General features: G+C 49.6%; 1 protein-coding gene across 1 annotated transcript in view; it reads left to right on the top strand.

Moving 5' to 3' along the window:
• The window catches only part of PHACTR1 (phosphatase and actin regulator 1), a 558362-nt gene that overhangs the window by 509068 nt on the left and 34380 nt on the right, over window positions 1-14914 (top strand). Inside the window, exons 8-9 of the mRNA XM_021696829.2 lie at window positions 3883-4127; window positions 6223-6379. Coding sequence (XP_021552504.1) covers window positions 3883-4127; window positions 6223-6379 — 402 coding nt within the window. The remainder of the gene's footprint in view (window positions 1-3882; window positions 4128-6222; window positions 6380-14914) is intronic.

Genomic DNA, 14914 nt, shown 5'->3' on the forward strand with positions numbered 1-14914 from the left:
AAGTGCCGGCCAAGTCAGGGGCACCCACAACCCTGAAGAACATATACCACGAGTACCTCCCTGAATATTTAAAAAAAAAAAAAAATTCTTAATACTCTGTGAAAATGATTTGCCAGCCCCTGAGAAAAGCACCTAAATCTCGGTGGTTCCAGCCCATATTCACTCAGCAAAAATAATAAAAGATGATTGTCTGCTTTGTGTCAGGAACAGGGGTAGACACCTGCTACAAACATGAGTGAGACAGGGTCCCTGCCCCTCCAGGAGACTCCAGCTTGGTTGCGGACGGGAGGTAGCAAGCAAACAGATGTTCACAGTGTTCACAACGGTGGAGTCTCTGGAGAATGTAGGCAAAGCATCCCCTGGGACAGAGTATTAGCAGATAAATAGAAATCAGCACAGGGAAGGTGGGAGGGGAGCACATTCCAGGCCAAGAGCATGTAATGCCTTGTTGCATGTGACCGAGGGGTAAGTTGTATGGGGACAGGGCTGGGTAGGCAGGGAGCGAGGGTGGGTTTAATAATACGGGTCAAATTGTGCAGGGGATCGTGCGTCCTGCTGTGTTGGAACTGTTGCTTCTAGGCTGATGGTTTTCACTTCTCTTTAACAGTGAGACCTTTCACTGAGAGCAAATCTGCTAAGTGACAACTCCATTAGAGAAAACCAGCCTTACTAGGACTGATACTCAGCAACGTGTTCCCTTTCCTGCCTACAGCCACCAGGGCTGGAGGCCAAATGTAATCAGGTGCTATGTTTATGTCGATTTAGTCCTTGGCCTTGACTAGTACAGCTCATAAGGTGTTAACGGGGTTTCCCATTTGTGTCACTCTTGGAGCACTAGTTTTGTGGACCGGGCAGGCATTCAGGGTTCTAACGGACGAAGCAATGAGATCTGGGTTTTTTTAGCAAGTTGCCCTGACAACAGTGTGAATAGTCCGAAGCCAAGAGTGTCTAGAATCCCCTTGGAAGGTCGCTTCCAAGGAGAGGGCCTCATTTATGGGCACGCCCACGGGCCACCTCATGCGCACGGGCCCTGCTATAAAGGTAGTTTTACCCAGTTTCATCCAAGGAGATGGGTGCTCAGAGAGGTTACATCATTAGCCCAACATAAAGATTTGATAGTAAGCGGTCTGTGTCTTGACTCCTCAGACCGAGGTCCCATAATAACCTTTCCAGCCTCCACTCAGCTGACTCTTCTCTCCTTTGTCTTTTCTTGCTGTCCTTTGGCTCCCCAGTTGCTCGTATGGGATTATCAGGGTATTTGTCTTCCACCCAGCACCTTTCCTGACATATAGTCGGCAGCCGGTGGATATTTATGAATCAGACCCTTTTGGTGGATTCACCTCGCTTCCTGGGAAACACCTTTTTTATCCTTGTGGCAAATTAGACATTCTCTCAGCTGCTAGATTCATACTTGAGGCAGAAGACCTGCTTAGCCAGGCGAGGTCTTCAGATGTGTCTGTAGTGCCCTCAACACACTCGCTAATCACCGTGACCGGTCCCTCTTTCACAAGGCTGGTGGCCTGATCGCCCGCACCTGCCACCGCAGCTGGGGGGGCGGGGCTTAGGATCCTGTCCTACTCAAGGCCTCGCTCTTCCCTTGTATCTATGAAGGAGGAGAAACCACAAGCTCCTGTTTATCACAGCCAGATGTGAGGCTGAGTTTCTTACCTTTCTTTGCGTAATACTTCTCCTTTCTCTGTCCTCTTGAGACAGTGTGGAACCTTCTGGCTTAAGGAATTCTTGTGCTTTCCCATTTCTAATTTTTTTTGGCCTCCGAAGATTCTTCCCCCACCACACCGGCATTTCTCTGGGCTGCTTTTCACACCTTGCTCCTACCTGTCCTATCCCCGGTTCCGTGGCTTTGTCAGAACCTTTGTTAATTAAACTATCAGTGACGGAGGGGAGCAGGCAGGGGTGGGGCAAACATGGGCCGGCCATGCAGTTAGGTTTTTGCCTCTTCCGGGTCTACTTTCCTTAATTCTCTAGTGTGGAAATCTGGGCGCAGCTGGGAGGCAGTGTGTGCTTTGCGGAAGAAAGGGAGACACGGCGGGCGGGGTAGTAAACCCCTATTAGCCACCTATCCTGTGTGCCGCCCCTCATTCGCTCACCTGCCTGCTCTCATTGCCCCTGGCACTCCGTCAGGTGGGAAATGGACTCCTCACACTGCTAACGGTTAATAAGATGCTCTGCTTTTGTAACTCTTTTAATCTTGCTCAGCCATCGAAGGGTTTTTAAGTTGATTGAGTTCATTGCTTTGAACACCATAGCCCGTCTCATAATGTGTTAACTAGATTTTCCATCTGTGTCACCGTAGAGTTATGTGCAAAACACACAGAGAAAAACAGCTCTTTGGAAACAATGGAAGGAAGAAAGTTAATTGAATTTCAATTAGACGTGGCAATAATTTAAAGTATAATGAATGTTTCAAAGGAGACCATCATGCACTCCTATGTCATGAAGAAAGTTATTCTTTTGGATAAGATGTGCTAATGCAAAATTTATTGATACATAATTTAGCCTAACCTCACCCTCCCCTTCCTTGTGAATGTCAGACACTTTTGGATGGTAAAATGCATCGAGTCACCTATGCTTAGAAATTCCATAAATGAAAGATGTAAATGCCACTTCCAGTTAACCTGAAGAAGAATTATAAAATTTCACTCTTTCCAGGCTCCATTTTTCTTGTTGGACTTCATTCAGAGCCTGTCATAGAAAGAATTCTAAATTGCTAGAAGAGGCCTAGGAGAGACTGTGTTTTTAAAAAAAAAATAAATAAATAACTATTTTTCTTTATTTTTGATGCTCTCTCTCCCTCCTAATTTCCCTACAGTGAATTTATACGGCTTTTAGAATGAAGCAAAGCATTTTTAACTAAGATACATATTTTTTTTTTTTTTATCTGAGTTGGTTCACCTTAGGAGGTAAAACCAAGAATGTCATCATCATTGCCTTCTGGAAAATTAACCTACAGAAAAACTAGACTGACATTACCTGTGGCTGCTGAGAGTCTGACAGGGTCCTTGGGAGGGAAATCCCTCCAACTTACCATGACCCCATCCACCACGATGGTCATTCATGTGTCTCCAGCCTTATGGTCCCACCTCTGCTCTTCCTCTGAATCTCCTTCCATGACATTTCAAACAGTCTCTCCCACACCCAGTCCCTACCAGCCATGCTGTGTAGTTTTGAAGCTAGAAACTCAGGTATTATCTCTTTCTTTCCTGGATCCCTAGCTTTACCCTCCAATTAATGCTCTTATTCCTCCTATGAAACACATGGGTTGCAAATGAACCTTCCTTTGACACTTGGAAATATTATCTTAACCATAAACATTTCTGGAATTCAAATTCTTTTTTAAAAAAATTCTGCGTCTGGGGTGCCTGGGTTGCTCAGTCGTTAGGCATCTGCCTTCGGCTCAGGTCATGATCCCAGGGTGCTGGGATCGAGCTCCGCATCGGGCTCCCTGCTCAGTGGGAAGCCTGCTTCTCCCTCTCCCACTCCCCCTGCTTGTGTTCCTTCTCTCACTGTGTCTCTCTCTGTCAAATAAATAAATGAAATATTTTTTTTTAAATTCTGTGTTTTTGTGACAAATGCACCAGACCCCCCCACACACACAAAAATTACCATCATAACCATTTTCAAGTGTACAGTTGAGGGGCATTGAGTATGTCCACCTGGATGTGTAAACCTTACCCCCATCCATCCCTCAGGAAACTCTGTTGCCCTAAAATGTTTTGCTGTAAGGTAAGAAAGGAGACATGAATAGCCCGGTAGACCCTTTGTCTCCTAGGATGGGACAGATGAGTCTTAAAAAGATGCTGATGCATTTATGTGACGTGTTGGCCGGAATTAACGTCCTCTCTCCTCTACTTCTTCCAACAGCTCTGAGCAGCGGGTCCCCTGTTCCACTTCTTACCACAGCTCTGGTTTGCACTCCGGTGACGGTGTCACCAAAGCGGGACCTCTGGGCCTTCCGGAAATAAGACAAGTGCCAACTGTTGTGATTGAATGTGATGACAATAAAGAAAATGTGCCTCACGAATCAGACTACGAAGACTCTTCTTGCCTGTACACGAGAGAGGAGGAGGAAGAGGAGGACGAAGACGATGACAGTGCGCTATACACCAGTGTGTATTGCGGGGTGTCGCTGAGGGTGGGGCTCGGGGGGTAGGAGGGCTGCCCCAGCTGCCCCCCACTCTGGCTGCCAATCCGGGTGCAGGTGTCCACTGGCCCGGGGTCACAGGGCAGCTCAGTTAGCAAGATAAAAGGGTAAATGTCCTCCAGACACCCTCATAGCTCCAAAAATTGCAACATCATGCCTCCATTTCTCATCTCTTAGATGGATTTTTCTGTCTTTGATTCCTTTCCTTGGATCCAACCCCCTTCCTCAAAAAAGAGAGGGGGGACCCTAAAATTCCATTTCAGTCCACAGAATACTCAGAAATACTAGCCGTTGTGCATGCAACAAATTCATTTTTAAGCCCACCTCTACAACTCTAGAAGGCTTGAATTTAAATTTCTTACTTAAGGCCTTTACGTGTGCAAAGAAGCAATGAAAAAGCAAAGTTCAGAATCTGGTGTTCTGGCCATAAATAGTAAATTTCAGTTAAGTGAGTACAGGCTGATTATTTGGTCAACTTTTTAAAGATTTTATTTATTTATTCAGAGAGTGTGTGTGAGTGGGGGAGCAGCAGAGGGCGAGAGCGTCTTAAGCAGACTCCATGCTGAGCTTGGAGCCCGACGTGGGACTCGATCCCATGACCCTGAGATCATGACCTGAGCCGAAACCAAGAGTCGGACGCTTAACTGACTGAGCCCCGCAAGCGCCCCTATTTGGTCAACTTTTTAATGAATTTACATAATAGCAACCTTCTACTGAATATATACTGTGTGCCTGACAATGTGCTAAGATTTTATTCTGTTCCGTGCATCTTAAAACACCCGCTGACGTGGATGCTCTGGCCCCGTTTTGCAAATAAGGGAAGAATGTGGAGAGGGGCGGGGCTCGCCCAGAGCCTCCCATCTAAGAGTACGGGGACTTGAAGCTGGCTAGGTCTCCTCCCAAGGCCCTTGTTCTAAAACCAGTGGAGGAAGAAAGAAGACCAGCACTACTAAATAAAATCCAAAGGAATCCCCCCCCACCATGTGCTGCTTCCCAGTCTCTCCCCCATTTCACACGCACTAGGCTTCAGGCAGCTAAACTGGAGAGCTGGGAAGAGGCCTGGCGAGCGAGCAAAGAGATGATCAAAATAATGTCCAGGAGAGAGAGAACCACAGAGGGGCCACCAAAGCCCAAGGGACCCATGAGTGGGAGCAGCGCCCAGCTTCTGCTCCCCGTTTCCTCCCCTGAGAATTGAGCGTTTCCCAGCCTTGGCACCACTGACATTCAGGGCAGAGAATTCTTCGTTGTGGGGGCTGCCCTGTGCATTACAGGATGCTCAGCAGCACCCCTGGCCTCTGCCCACCAGATGCCAGGAACACCCTTCTCCCCCTGCCGCCCCCCAGTTTTGACAAGCAAAAGGCATCTCTGGACTTTGCTAAGTGTGTCCTTGGTGGGGGACAGGAGGTGCAAAAGTACCCCCGGTTGAGAACCGTAGGCTTATTCTAGGAAGCCCTGCCCTCTGCTCAATCCCAGAATGTTGCCTGTTTCAGTGACCTCGCTTCCACTCCAGCCCCAAACACACCCCACTTTGCCCAACTATACTTCCCTTCGCGTGCCCCCGGTTCTACTCCAGCTGGTCTCTCGTCTCCTGTGATCGCCTGGCTCACCCGTCCTCTCTGAGCTTCCCCCCTGCAGATGGCCTCCAGCCACTACCTGTTTCGGGTGACACCTGTCCCGCGGGCACCAACCCCTCCTCCTCTTTGAAGCTCCCCGTAGCTCCCCGAGGCCTCTGGCCACTCTGTGCCTTGCGTTCTGTCGCGCTCCACAGCCTGGCCGGCCCTCCTTTGTGATGTTGTCTGCCTGCTGGGGTTCCTGGGGAGCAGAGATCCAATCACAGTCTCCCTGCATGCCCCTCACATGCACAAGACAGCGCTAGGTGTAGAGAACATGTTGGTCGCAGAAACTCTATCAATGAACGCTCTGAGTAAGGCCTTAGCTAGCCCCAGGGGTTAAGCCCACTGTGTCTGTCTGCCTGCCTTTCACCTCGTGGCCCACCCCTGGCCACGTGGAGCCCGGGCAGCTGGGGGGCAGCGTTAAGGACTTGTTTCTCCCTCCCGCAGCCTCCCTGGCCATGAAGGTGTGCAGGAAGGACTCCTTAGCCATCAAACTCAGCAACAGGCCCTCCAAGCGGGAGCTCGAAGAAAAGAACATCCTTCCCAGGCAGACGGATGAAGAGAGACTGGAGCTGAGGCAGCAGATCGGCACCAAGCTCACCAGGTAGGACAGCCCGATGGGCCATTCTTGGGACTCGAGTAGAATGCGGTCTCCATCCCCAATCCGTCCCGGGTGTCTCTGGAAGAGCTTCCTGCGGGGAAAGTCCGTGGGAAGCATTCTAGTCTGCCCCAGCTTTGCTGTTATGGTCCCTTCCCATTCACTCAGCCACATGTTGGAACTTTTACCTGAATAAAGGCTCAGGGAGAAGCTGAAGGGCAGATTTCCAGGGAGAATAACCGCCTTAGAAAAACCACCACCGTCCAATAGCTAGGACGACCTGCGTCCACTGGCGTTGGGTTTGGTGAAGCTCAGTGCCGTCAGATAAGCACATTTTCTGCCGTTCTGCGCAACTGGATGAGGCCAGGGGTGGATCATGCCTCGTCACTAGCTTGTGAGCCTTCCTGAGTGGTTGCGTCTGTGTACAGATGGTATGGACATGCTTGTGGCACTGTGTTATATTAATGTATTAAACCCCTACATATCATGTTTAGAACCTGGGGCACATGTATGTGGTATTAGCTGACGTTCGCGGGGCGCTTATTGTCTGCCATTCTTCTAAACATTTTACGTGTATTAAATCATTTCCTCTTTGAGCCTCCCTGTGAAATGTGTGCCCATTTCACAGAGGAGGACAGCGGACGCGGAAACCTGTAGTTACCTGCAGCATGCTGCGCAGAATGGCTCCAGAGCGCCCCCTCTTGACCAAGTGTATTACGCCCACCCCGCCCCCCATTCTAACCGCTGTTGCAGGGAGCCCTTCCTTTGTACCAGGCATTGTGTCAAGGCTCTGGGCTGCCCTCTGCCTCTTCCTAGCGGGACAGCCTCGAGTAAGTCACTTGTTCTGTCTGCCTATGTTTCCGCGTTTGTAAAATGGGAGTCGTAAGGATTCCAAAACATAAGTAAAGCATTTAAACCCGTTCCTGGCCCATGGTGAACACTCTGGTACCTTCCCAGCAACCCCGTCCAGTAGCTTTCATTATCTTCACAAGTGCAGGTGAGGAACGTGGTGCCTAGAGAGCTTCCAGAGGTGTAGACTTCATCCAGCAGAGTACTGGTGTTCTCCCCTCCCGCCTGACTTAGTTCCTCACCTAAGGGCCCCTTTCTGTCTCACGGTTAACTTGGTTCCGTCCTGGAGGATGCTGTTTTAATGGGACCAGGCTGCGTAAATTGTTCAGCACAGATGGATGATTTGGTCTTGTGTCACTCAGACTTCAGAGCCTTAGAATGGAGATAATCTAACCACCTGCATGTGCACACACACTCTCACACGCTCATTGAATGTGGTAACATGTCCGCACTGTAGTGATCCAGATCGCTCTTCATACTGTGGTGACAGCTACTTACCGCGTCCTGGGGAGCCTGCCCCATTGTTGGATTGTTACACATTCTTCCTTCTATGGAACAAAAATCTCTGTCCATGCAGCTCTTCCCCCCGGTCCCATCCTCTTCCTTCAGTGACTACTCAGAGCCTCATCCCTGTTATCATCCCTCTTGGAGACAGTGATACTCCTCTCCCAGGATATAACCAGATCTTCTTTCTGGGCATGGGATGGGTGGATATAGCTTTGGGCAGCTTCCTGAACCCGCTTGTTCAGTTTTATACCTAATACAAAAAGGGCTGTCTTTTAGGGGGCTGGGGGAAAAAAGGAGCAGTCCCTTGACCCAAGCCCATCTTTTCAAATGCAGCTCCCCCCACCCTGAGAGTGGGCACCCTTTATTATGGTTCTCTCCCCTTCATTCCTGCTTTCCCAGCTTTGCTATAGAACAAGCAGAGCCCCAGGTGTGTGAGGGCAAGATGGAAGAATTCTCTGTGGGGAGTGAGGTGAGGGAGATGCCAGCGCATCTGCGGCCCCAGGGTGGCATCGTCCATGGGGAGAGAGAGAGAAAGACAGGACATGTAGAAAGCAGACCTGCACTGGGCTCTCTGCTTATCTGTTGTAGAGCGGTTCTACCTGGAGGTAACTGACAAAATGGGCCATTGATGTCCCAGAACAGACTCCTGAAAGGGAGACGGTGCCCAGCTTCTCACGCCTGAACCCACGTTCCAGTACCGCCCCCATGACTGGCTGGCGGTGGTGGGGACGAGACCGCAGGTGGGAAGAGACACAGACCATTCACGTGCTAGAGGAAGCTAGTGTGTCCTCTAAGGACACTTAACTCTGCTTGGAATTCCTAACACCCACTGAAGGTTACTGTTCCCAGCTCTCTCTCACCCTGGTTGTGGCCTGGGGGAGAAAGAGGGGAGTCGGGAGGGTCATGTTGGAAGGATCAAGGCATTGAGCTGGCCTATGTCCTTGCTCCGGATTCACCTCATCTTTGTTCACTCTTCCAGCTAGGGAGTTCGTTTCCTCGTGGCCAGACCCTGGGCATCTCCAGCCAGACTGTAAAAAGTGGCCCTAAAAGAGAGGACGTCGGGAGTGTTCAGTGGGTTGACCAGATAGTGCAGAATCCAGCAAATCAGGTGAACGGGCCAAATCCGTGTCTCCCGGTCTTCTTTGAGAGAGTGCAGCTGCTGATTCTCACCCAAGGAGTTTTCAGGACCATTTCCTTTGGGGTGAGAACCCAGCTCTGTGCTTCCAGCCACTCACTCATCATCCTGACGCCAGGGCCAAACGAAGGGGAAATCTGAGAAGCAGAAGGTGACAGGCAGTGGCAGAACTCATCACAGGACAGGAGCCTTGGCTTCCAGTTCTGGTTCTGCAGTTTCCTGAGCAGGCATCTGTCCTGGGCCTTCACTTCCTAACCCGAGGGGATTAGATTATGTCATCTGATGACCTAGCACCATCTGTGAGTTTTATTACCGAAAAAGTAACTAATAGAACGTAGGAACCTGCATTAGAGTTAGAAGCTACGGGGCTGTGGCATTCTTTGGCTCTTGGAGGGTCGTATCATCGTGCTGGAAATCTTACATGCTTTGAAAAGCACGTAGCCAAGTCTGCAATGCTCCAGGAGTGACAAGTAAGACACAAAACATAATTTTAGGCTGGTAGTTTTAATAGCATAAAAAACAAACAAACAATGCAACATTCCAAGAATAATCCCAACTTGGAGGCGGGAAGCAGAAGCACCAAGAAAACAACGTCAAGCATTAAGGCAGAGTTTCTCCATAAGAATGCACAAACATCATTCTTCCAGAAATATGTTCTCATTGATGCCATCGGGCACACTCTCCAAAACCTCAATCAGTGAGTCATCTGGATGTTTTGACAGTAAATAACTGTTTCAGTCAGTTGCCATTTGAGAAATGCGGGCCACCCTTGAGACATGAACATGGTCGACTGGGTGCACATTGCTCTGCGCCTTATGTATACAGACTCAGGATGGGTGCAGAGAACCAAGGGGTGAGCAAGCCCACCCACCGGGGGGTGGGGGGTGGGGGATAAAGGTAGCAGAACATCTATTTAAATTTATTTTGTATCATTCTTTTTAAGCTGAGTGCTCATGTTTGTATTATAATACGCATGGTATGTGAACGCAGTGGTACTACTATGTAGTTAAAGGGCATATGGGTGGGGGGGGGTGCCTGCCTAGATTTTCTGGATGGACTTCTCAAAAAGTGTGGAGTCCACAGATAGGTGAGGAGGACTTGTCATCTCTGGTGACCTCTGGTCCGTGGAAGTGTGCAAGCTCAGGGCAGTCTCTCACCTCCCCCCGCCCCCAGAGCCCTGCCCGAGTGCAAGACCCCACTGTTTTCTCTCTGGGTCTCCTCTCGGGGCCCTTCAGCCTGAACCCTAGGAGCAGTCAGCCTGATCTGCCTTCTGGCCCTTCTCCACTTTGCAGCCCGGGGTGCCGACTGGCCCACGAAGTGAAATTCTCCCCAGAGGCTGGAGCATAGGGCCCCTGGGAATGGGGCTCTCAGGGACCAAAGAGAAGCCTGATGCCCCCAAACATGGGCTGTTGTCTCTGAGATATCCTTTAGAAAGTGAGTCGTCCTGTAAGCCACCAGGACTGCTTGTTTTATTTATTTTTTATTTTTATTTTTTTTAAAGATTTTATTTATTTATTTGAGACAGAATGAGAGAGAGAGAGCACATGAGAGGGGGGAGGGGCAGAGGGAGAAGCAGGCTCCCCGCCGAGCAGGGAGCCCGATGCGGGACTCGATCCCGGGACTCCAGGATCATGACCGGAGCCGAAGGCAGTCGCTCAACTGACTGAGCCACCCAGGTGCCCAATGAAACTTTATTTATTTTTTTTATAAAGATTTTATTTATTATTTGACAGAGAATGAGAGAGAGCACATGAGGGGGGGAGGGGCAGAGGGAGAAGCAGACTCCCTGCCGAGCAGGGAGCCCGATGCGGGACTCGATCCCGGGACTCCAGGATCATGACCTGAGCCGAAGGCAGTCGCTTAACCAACTGAGCCACCCAGGCGCCCCAGGACTGCTTGTTTTAAAAGGAAGGAGCTGAGACTCTGGAACGTGGCCAGTGCACTTAGTCCTTTCCTTGGGGAGCAACCAGCTTTCTAGACCTAGCCAGCTCGGTCCTCTCCCACTGAGACCCTCTCCTCCATGCCCTCCAGTGCCCTCCAGAATGTTTAGATCAGACAGCAGGAGGAGAAGCCTGGGAAGGCAAATCAAACGGAAGGCGCCTCCCAGTGTATGTGGGAGTGTGTAATCTGAAGCACGCACGGGCGTGTAAGTGAGGGTTGAGGCCGTCTGCTTCCCTGACACACTCATTCCCTGAATATACCTCTTCTCGCTTTCAGTATCAGCCTTCCACCCGGGGGACGGGGAATGGCTTTCATCTTTTGTGCAGTCATGGTTGACCAGACTTTCTCAGCACCACCCCCGCTGGATCAGGCACACCCGAACTTGTAATTGGAAACATCTCTATGGGGAAGCTCTCGGAAGCCTTGCTCAGTTTGGGGAAGGATGTTTTTCCTTGTGGTGTCCTCTCTGGACCAGATGTATCCAGTGATTCGGGCTACTCGCCCATGATTCCACCCGACGATCAAAGGCAGATACTTAATTTAAGCTACTTGGAGTATTGGTTCCTAGGGTGGCCATAATAGCAAACCAGAGACTGACCGACTTAAACTAGAGAACCTGATCGTCTCCCAGTTCTGGCAGCTAGACGTCAAGACCAAGGTGTCGGCAGGGTTGGTTCCTTCTGGGGGCTGTGAACGGCTGTGTGTGCCATGCCTCTCCCCTGGCTTCTGGCCATTTGCTGGCATTCCTTGGCTTTGTAGATGCATCACCCTGATCTGCATCTTCATCTCTGCTTCTCCCTGTGAGCGTGTCTCTGTGTCAAAATTTCCCCGTTTGCATAAGGAGACCGGTCATATTGGTGAGGGCCCACCCATAAGAATCTTGTTTAAACTTGGTTATCTCTATAAAGACCCTGTCTCTGTATAAGGTCATATTCTGAGGTCCTGGGGTTAGGACTTCAACATATGAATTTTGGGGAGATATGATTCAACTCATAACATTTGGGGAGGTACAAAGTGGGTCTAACTAGGAAAGGGGCCACAACCTCCAATGCATGCCAGGGCCAACCAGATAGTGAACATAAGTGAAACAGGCATGTCTAAGATTGTGAACAGAGAGTGTTGGGAATGGGGGCAACATGGGAAGTTCACCCCTTATCTAAAAGCACTGGTACTATTCAGCTCCAGCCCCTGTTGTTTTTGCAGAAATAAAGGACTAGTTTTTCAGATCTTCTGAAAAAAGTCTGACATTTAAAAAAAAAAAAAAGTTCCAATTTTTTAAAACATGGTACAGAGCAAACAGAATATATTTACGGACTAAATTCAGCCCAAGGACCACATCTCAGCCTGGGCACTTGGTTTTGATCTCTGACCTGGAAACTGTCATTTTTCTTCTGTGGACCATAGTCATACATTCTCGGGGGAGTGCACTACACATTTTTCCCAAGATTTTGAGAAAGGAGTATTACTGTGTGTTGTAAACATGAATGTGAGGGGCACTTGAGTGGCTCAGTCGGTTAAACATCTGCCTTCAGCTCAGGTCATGATCTCAGGGTCCTGGGATGGAGTCTCCTCATCAGGCTCTGTGCTCAGCAGGGAGTCTGCTTCTCCCTCTACCCCTCCCCCCTGCTCGTGCGTGTGCTCGCTCGTGCTATCTCGCAAATGAATAAGTAAAATCTTAAAATATATTTATATAAATGTGAGAATGTTGCATGTCTATATCTGTAGCAATTTGGAAGTAACATCTTATAAAATCCAAATTCATTTGAGTGTAGTTATTTATGTGGATTGATCATTAAAGCAATCTACCAACTCTACCACGTTCCTAAAAAGAGCGCGTGGTCCAGCCTTCTTTGTCTCAGGAATTCAGACAGATGACTGCAGAAGGACACGTGAATTTGGATGGAGACCTCCCTGTAGCTGCTGCTTCTCCTCAGTGTCCATGAGTCTGGGAATCAGAAGGATCTCAGGTTAAAGCACCTGCTGGTTGTTGACAGTTTGAACGTACACTTCAGACGTGAAAACCAGCGCTAAGCGCAACGTCCAGATCAGAAGTAGGACCCTCCTTTGATTAGTACAAAAAATCCCTCCTCTCCTCCTCACCAGGGATAGTTCCCATCACTTAGCTGTCCTTGTGGTGGCAGGAGGTGGTGAACCAGATGGGGCCGCTGGGAAATGTTCGTGCTGCCCAGCCCCCTAGAACCTAGTATGTGATTCTCTCTTATTTAGAATGTCGTAACGTGGTAGAGAGAAAGAGTATGCTAAACCCGTATTTTAGGCTGCCAGGGGTGGTTCACAACTAAAGTCACTATAAGCAGAATATAAAGTCCTATGTACAAAGGATTAGGTCCTGCTCAAGGCAGAAAATTGAAATCCATTTTTTATGCTCACGGCACAGGCAATAAAAGACAGTAATTCTGACTTCTGACTGTAGCTTGCACACGGCTTATGGTTTGGGAAAATCGCTACTGGGAGTCTAACTCACCAGAGCCTCCTTCCAAGGTGGCACATGACATCTCCCCCCCTGCTCCCCCCACCAAAATCTAAGGACCGATGCTAAGTGTGAGCTACCATCTCTCCAGGCCGGGTGATTTCTGCTGCTGCAAAAGCACATCCCAAAAATAAGGATAACACTCAAAGGTCTATAAATTCAGTTCAACTTTGACCTCCTAGCCCTGGACGCAAGCCGCTGCGAGTCACCACGCGAATAAAAGATGGAGGGAAACAGACCTGAGAGCAGTTCAGGAGGAGCTTCGTTGTGCACCTGGCCCTTGCAGCCAGCTCCATCATGGTCATCCCCAGCATCTTGGCCGCGGCGGTGATGGGGGTCCTGGCACGGAGCCCAGCCCAGCGGGGACCCGGGAGGGAGGGAAAAAGGGTGCTGCGTCCCATCCACAAAGCCCGGCTGGGCGTGGCTCAGGCTGGTGGGCTTTCTCTGCGCATTCCAAGACCACCCCTAAACCAAACTGAATTGGGGTATGAGTCACCGCACTGACACTGAGCGGACGTGGTTCTTTGTGCAGCATCTGCATAGCAAACGTGTAGACCCGTCCAGGCGCTCTGATGCCTGACATCTCCCATTAACTCGCTGTGCAAGATAGAAAGCCCTTTTTAAAAGCCCTTCTTCAGAAAGGCTGACATCTCGTGAAAGGTGCTGAGTCGAGTGGAGGCTACAGTACTGTGTGTCTGATAGAAAGGGGCAACCACACATTTTTTGCTTTTTGTTGTTAGTGAAAGCTGCGAAGGCTGTCCTGGGGAGATTTGACGGAGGCGTCTTGGGAGAAGGTGGAATAAAACTGCAGGAGCACCTGGGTGGAGGTTGGGGCCTTGGGGCTTGAGCCACGCCCATCACGGACCTTGCACTGACCTGTCAGAGCAGAGCCTTGCAGAGACTCAGGAGCCTCTTGCTCTCCTGCCCCTACCTCCAGTTTTAAGAAATGCAGTGAACCACACTGAGATACCACCTTACACCAGTTAGAATGGCAAAAATCGACAAGGCAAGAAACAAGTGTTGGCGAGGATGTGGAGAAAGGGGAACCCTCCACACTGTTGGTGGGAATGCAGGATGGTGCAGTCACTCTGGAAAACAGTGTGGAGGTTCCTTAAGGAGTTTAAAAGAGAGCTACCTTGGGCGCCTGGGTGGCTCAGTTGGTTAAGCGACTGCCTTCGGCTCAGGTCATGATCCCGGAGTCCCGGGATCGAGTCCCGCATCAGGCTCCCTGCTCAGCGAGGAGCCTGCTTCTCCCTCTGACCCTCCCCCACTCGTGTGCTCTCTCTCTCTCTCTCTCTCATTCTCGCTCTCTCAAATAAATAAATAAATCTTTAAAAAAAATAAAATAAAAATAAAAGAGAGCTACCCTATGACCCAGCAATTGCACTACTGGGTATTTACCCCAAAGACACAGATGTAGTGAAAAGAAGGGTCATATGCACCCCAGTGTTCATAGCAGTAATATCCACAATAGCCAAACCGTGGAAGGAGCTGAGATGCCCTATAATAGACGAATGGATAAAGAAGAGGTGGTCCATATACACAACAGAATATTACTCAGCCATCAGAAATGATGAATACCCAACTTTTGCATCAACATGGATGGAACGGGAGGAGGTTA

This window comes from Neomonachus schauinslandi, chromosome 8 (genome assembly GCF_002201575.2).
Source record: "Neomonachus schauinslandi chromosome 8, ASM220157v2, whole genome shotgun sequence".
Taxonomy (NCBI): domain Eukaryota; kingdom Metazoa; phylum Chordata; class Mammalia; order Carnivora; family Phocidae; genus Neomonachus; species Neomonachus schauinslandi.